At 64.9% G+C, this 5718-nt stretch overlaps 1 protein-coding gene across 1 annotated transcript; it reads right to left on the bottom strand.

Annotated features, from left to right (window-relative positions):
* Nucleotides 1-4125: 4125 nt before the first annotated feature.
* SMIM24 (small integral membrane protein 24) lies at nt 4126-5593 on the bottom strand. The gene is made up of 4 exons (XM_040990309.1): nt 5485-5593; nt 5172-5283; nt 5012-5077; nt 4126-4561 (listed from the first exon to the last, which is right to left on the bottom strand). The coding sequence occupies exons 1-4, from the start codon at nt 5549-5551 to the stop codon at nt 4444-4446; spliced, it is 363 nt and encodes a 120-aa protein (XP_040846243.1). The 5' UTR covers nt 5552-5593; the 3' UTR covers nt 4126-4443.
* Nucleotides 5594-5718: the final 125 nt, after the last annotated feature.

Below are 5718 nucleotides of genomic sequence, written 5' to 3'. Positions count from 1 at the left end.
CCCAGGTGAGCTCCGCCCGGCCGGGCCGCCTCTCCTGGGCCCCCGTGGCGGCTCGCGCGATGGTGCTGGAGGGCAGGGGGTCGGGCAGCCGAGGGGGCCTGGGGAGACCCGATCGCGGGGGTGGGGTGATCCGGCCTGCCCGCTCGCTCTGACCACCTCTCTCTCCTCTCTGCGCTCTCTGTCCCCGGGGACCGAGGCTCTCCATCCTCCCGCCTGCCCTGTTCTATGCAATTGCCACCCCCAGCCGGCATGGGAGGCCCCGCCCGGGGGACCCCCTCCCCTCCCCCGTTGCACACTAAGAAATGCACTTTCCGAGGGAGGGAGGGCGGGGGCTGGGGGAGGGGAGGGGGGGCGGACACCAGAGCGAGCGGTTCAAGTGCCTGACCCCCCCGCCCTTCGTCCAGCCGGGACACCGAGTGGCCGCGGGGCGTCCTCCCCCACCCCGCCCACCTCGCCCCCCACCCCGTCCCCTCCACTCATTGCTGCCGCCCCCTCAGAGCTCGAGCTGGGAGCCCAGGGGGGCGCGGGGCACCCGGCCCGCAATGCTGGGGCGCGGGGGTGGGACGTGGGGGGAGCCGGCGGGCACCCCCGTGCGCCTCCTCCGCCAGTGCCTTACAACCCAGAGCGACCCCTCCCAGGAGCCCCCGCCCCGCCGGGGGCCGCCCGTTTGCACTTTCATCCCCCCCACCCCACCCACCCACCAATGCCGGGGTGCAGCTGGGGGTGGGGGGTCCCCAGAAGGAGAGAGAGAAGGCCGGAGGGCGCAGAGCCGGAGCGCGCGGCAGGGGCGCCAGCATCTTCCCTTTGAGCCGCCCCAGAACACTAAGCCGGGGGGGCGCCGGCTGCCCCCAACCCCTCCCCGTGCCCGCCCCCACTGACTCCCTTCAGCCCGGTGCGCGGAGTGCACCCCAACACTCCCGCGCCCCGCTGCTCCCCCACCTAGGCCAAAGTCATGGTCAGGGGCGCCCCCCGCCCCTCCGGCGGGCGGTGCGGTCCATCCGTCCTCCGGGCAGCGCGGGCCTGTCCCCCCAAAAAACATGCATGGTGCTTAGAGCGGGAGAACCGCGGCCGCCGCGTGCATGGCAGACCCTGCCCGCCCCCCGCCCCCCAAAAGACAAAAACTTAGGAAAAAAAAAAAAAGATAAAAAAAAATCCAGAAAAGCTTAAAAAAAAAAAAAAGCTCCATGTTTCCTAATTTGCACGAAGTTTTATACCACATGACGTGCCTTGCCTTGGAGAATAGTATTCCAATATCAGCGCACAGGAGCTGCATGCCTGCTTGTAGTTAACCAACGCCGAGAGGCGACCGCCGGGGAGGGAGGTGTTTTTAAGTAAAGCAGAGAGAAACCTTTTTTGTTTTTTTTTTTTTTAAGAAAAAAAAAAAAAAGAAAAAAACGGAAAACTGTGCTGGAAGCGAAGTCCCCCCCCCTCCCCGTCCGCCCCGTCGTCCCCACGTGCCCATCCGGCGCTGTGGGGCCCTGGTGCTCCCGCGCCCCCAGCCCACCGACCTCAGGGGCCAGTCGCACCCAGGCAGCCCCTGCCCCGGGGCTGGGGAGTCCCCCCCCCCCAGGCTGCAGCCCCGGCCCCATCCCACGCCAGGCCCTGCGCCCCCTCCGCGCTCCTCCGGCCTTCCCAGGGGCTCTGGGGGGGCAAGGGGGTCACATATGCAATAGCGTCTGTCCCCGCGCGGCCAGGACCAGGGAGGCTGGCCGGGCGGCCCCTGTCGTCCTCATCTTGAACTTTTTTGTGTTATTCTTTCAAGTTCTGGTTTCCTTTGCTTTCCACTCGACCAAAGCTAAGACAATAGCCAGATTGGGGGGGGGGCGGGGGTTGGGGGGAGGTGTGTGGGGAGGCGCCCCCCCCACCCACCCCCGTGGCGGCGTCAAGGGTGGCCACCCTGGCCCCGCCGCTCGCACTCATCCCAGTGCATCCCCCACCCCCCGGGACAGTGCAGCCAGCCTTGTGGGGAGGGGGATGAGGGGCAGCCACGCGGGGTGCAGGGGACCCCAGGGTCCCCCACCGTTGCTTCCACACCCCGGGCCAGCCGTTCCCAGGTGGCCATAGCCCCCCTCAGAAACCTGACCACCACAGACCCCCGAGTTTGGGGGGCGGGGCTGAGGGGTTTTCCTTGTATGAGATTGACATGTTGTCAAACCCGGTGCCCACCCCCCCACGTTCCCCGGGGCAGAGGCTGGTGTGGGGGTCCCTGAGGCGGGAGATGGGGAGGACCCCCCACTCTATGCAAACCTCCCTACCACCCCCCACGCCCGCCTTGGCGGGCGGCCATGAGAACGGAAGGGCAGGGGGCTTCTGGGAGCCCCCACCCCCCAGGGCTGGACAATCAGGGTGGGGGAGACCCCACCGTCCCCTGAGACAAGGGCCGGGGGTCCCCCGCCATCCTGCGTGTGTCTCCCCTTCCCACCCGGCCACACGGCGAGGAGGCCCCGCTGGGCGGCCTCGGGCAGGGCCGCCCGTCCCTCCACACACTCACCTAGGCGTGTATGTCCATCGTCCTGGAACTTTCTCTCTCACTTCCTGAGCCTCGGCCCGTCCGTGCAGCGGGGTTGGGGTGCCGGGGCTGGGGGAGCCACAGCCGCGCCAGCAGCATTTGTCACCAAACCAAACCCAAGTCCGCTAAAGCAGTGCCTGGCGTCTGCTGGCGCGGCTCTGGGGGCCGCCTCCCTCGGCACCCCAACAGGGCCACGCTCCCACCTGGGAGAGCGGGGCCGGGGGAGACGGCGCCCCACACCGCACCCCGACAGTGTCAGCCCAGGGAGCCCCCTGCACCCCCACGCAGGGGTCGCGCCACCCCGGGGAAGAGCGAGAGAGACAGGGGTTCCTGCTATGTTTCTTTTTTTTTTTTTCTTTCTTTTCTTTCGAGATACTATTTTTTTTTTGAGATTTTTTTGTTTCCATTTTATATTTTTCTGATATTACCAGAATAGCTGTCTCCTGCTTGCCGCACACACAGCACACGCATGAACACCCACGGACACGCACGCACTCACACTGACATGCACACACACACGCGCTCACCCCCCTCCGACGGGAGAAGCCGCCCTCGGGGTCCGCCAGCACCCCCTGCCCCCTCCACGTCGCGGATGGGGCTGGGGGCTGCGGGACCCCTCCCCGCCGAGCCCCCTCATAATCTTGTATATTATGCGTCATTTTGGTTTTCAGTTGCGCCTACCTAGGTACCATTTACAGAAAGTCTCTGCCTGTTGTTTGTTTCCCTATGCAAAAGAAAAACAAAAAACAACAAAAAAAAAAACCATGGGGGTTCCATAAAAGATTCAATAAAAGGCAAAAAAAAAAGAAAGAAAAAAATGTATAAAAATTAAACAAGCTATGCTTCGAGTTTCTCTGTGTTGAGTTGTCCTTTCTGGGGTCCCATTGGGCCCAGCAAGTGCCAGCGAGACATGGGGAGCAAATGTTTCCCTGTAGGGGACAGTGGGCAATATGGGGGCTGGTGCCAGGGGGATGGGTGGGTGGGAGAGTGGGTGCAGGGATGGATGGATTGGTGGGTGGGTGGGTGCAGGGATGGATGGATTGGTGGGTGCAGGGATGGGAGCATGTGTGGTGGGTGCAGGGATGGATGGGTGAGTGGGTACAGGGATGGGAGGGTGGGTGGTGGTTGAGTGCTGGGTTGAAGTGATGAATTGGGGGGGAAAGGAGGGTGACAAATGGAGAAGCGGTGATGTGATGGGGTGGTTGCAGGGATCCAGTTTGGGAGGCGTGTCCGGGTTGGTGAGGTCGGAGGGAAGAACACCCCCGCCCTCCCCAGCACCCTCCCTGACCCCAAAGGCGCCCCCATCCCAGTGCCGAACTACCTGGCAGAGCCCACTGTGACCACCAGCTGAAGGGAAGGGAGCCCCGGGTGTCCTCACCCTGTGCGAGCAGGGCAGGCTGCAGCAGGACGTGGTGCAGGGGGAGCAGAAAGGGCGAGGAGGAGCCCGGCTCCCCCTCCCAAGATGCCCACCCTGTGGGGGACAACCGGGGAAGGACAGGGGAGACTCCTGGCCAGAGCCCACCCGGAACGCCCCTCTTCCTACGCCGCTGGGCACCCCCCACCCAGAAAAGTGGGGTCCTACTGCACAGCTGCCAGAGGACAGCATGGGGGTACCCTCAGGGTTCCAGCTGTTTATTTATGTTTTCATACACAGGCAGGGGGTCTCACAGAAGCCCCTGTCCCCCACACGCACGGAGCTCGCACGTCACTGGGCACAAGTCCCCGAGACCGCACCAGGGCTCAAAGTCCAGGAGCAGGGGGCAGGTGGGGCGAGGCGCAGCAGAGCACCGCATCGGGGCATGGGGTGGGGCACCCCAGGGAGCCCCAGAGGCAGGAGGGAGAGGCTGAGCCCGAGGTGCCCGGTTGGGGGGGGGGGCGGAAGCAAGTGCAGCTGGGAGGCAGTGGGGCCTCCAAGGACCGTGGGTGTCCAGGCCTCACAGCTGCGTCATCTTGGCGATCTCATCTTTCGGATCCATCCCCATGTTGTTCTCCCCGGCCTCCTGAGCCTTCTTCCCCTTTTTCTTCTCTTTCTTCCCCTTCTTGGGTTCCCCGCTATGGAGAAACATGGCAGATGGATGGGTGGACAAGTGGGTGGATGGATGGGTGGGTGGGTGGGTGGATGGATGGGTGGACGAGTGGATGGATGGGTGGACGACTGGATGGATGATGGATGATGGGTGGGTGGGTGGGAGGGCCTGGCTGTGTTCTCTCACAGCACCTGCCGTCTGCCAGGCCCCAGGAATCCAGCACCCAGTGCTCCTCACCCGGTGATGGACCGAGCCAGCTCCCACTGGTGTGAAGCATGGAGAAAGAGTAGAATCCCTAGGCCAGATGCCCGGATGGCGAGGGGTGGAGGGAGAGCCACTGCCCGGAAGGGGGAGCAGCAGGGGGTGGCGCCCAGGAGCAGGGACAGTGGCCGCCGCAGGGCTCAGGGCAGGAGGAGCAGTCCCCCCCCACTCCACCCCCTCGCAGTCTGCACGCGCACTGCCTAAAGCCAGCTACCTCAGCTGCGTGTCCTCGTACCAGTTGTCATCCATGTCGATGCTGGTCTGCTCCTCATCCTGAGCTCTGAGGACAGAGTTGGGGGTGAGGGTGGGGGACGGTGGCGACAGCCTGCGTTTGGTCCCCCACCCCGGGGGGCACACCGAGAGCAGGGCCCCACCTGGTCTTGGAGCACCACACGCGGTTCACCAGCAGCAACACAAAGACGATGAATAAGAAGACCACCACAGCCGTCAGGCCCACCAGCCACGGCTTCAGGCGGCGCCCTGTGGCTGCTGAGACGGACAGGGGGCGACTCAGGGGTGGTGCAGGGCAGGGCACCCCTGGGAGACATGTCCTTGGGACTGCCCGCCCCCACCTTTCCCTCCCTCCCTCCCTCCCTCCCTCCCCGCTCCAAGGCCTCGGTCTTTCAGGCTGGAAGATGGGAGACATTCAGATCCATGAACCCGTAGGCGGGGGGGGGGGGTCCTTACCCTGCTGGGCCTCCGCAGGTGCAAGGAGCAAGGCCACCAGGACAAGCAGGGTCCCCAGGGTCTCCATGGTCACGGTAGAGCCAGTGGTGACAGCAGTGGTGACAGCAGTCCCTGGCCAGGGTGTGGGCGAGGCCCTGATAAGGCAGGGGGTGGGGCTGGGCGGGGTGAGGGTGGACCTAGGACCCGGGGAGGGGAGGTGGCACCTGCCCGAACCCCTCCTTCCCACTGCGAGGC

Source organism: Ochotona curzoniae, unplaced genomic scaffold, assembly GCF_017591425.1.
Source record: "Ochotona curzoniae isolate NIBS_2020 unplaced genomic scaffold, NIBS_Ocur_1.0 contig_605, whole genome shotgun sequence".
NCBI classification, from domain to species: domain Eukaryota; kingdom Metazoa; phylum Chordata; class Mammalia; order Lagomorpha; family Ochotonidae; genus Ochotona; species Ochotona curzoniae.
This window is presented reverse-complemented; position numbering and strand designations above follow the sequence as displayed.

Excerpts from the sequence above, each read along its gene's own strand:
- SMIM24 (XM_040990309.1), bottom strand. The coding sequence starts at position 5,551 with ATGGAGACCCTGGGGACCCTGCTTGTCCTGGTGGCCTTGCTCCTTGCA. Across the intron at positions 5,284-5,484 it reads ACCTGCGGAGGCCCAGCAGG|CCACAGGGCGCCGCCTGAAG; the intron begins GTAAGGACCCCC and ends CCGTCTCAGCAG. Across the intron at positions 4,562-5,011 it reads TACGAGGACACGCAGCTGAG|CGGGGAACCCAAGAAGGGGA; the intron begins GTAGCTGGCTTT and ends GTTTCTCCATAG.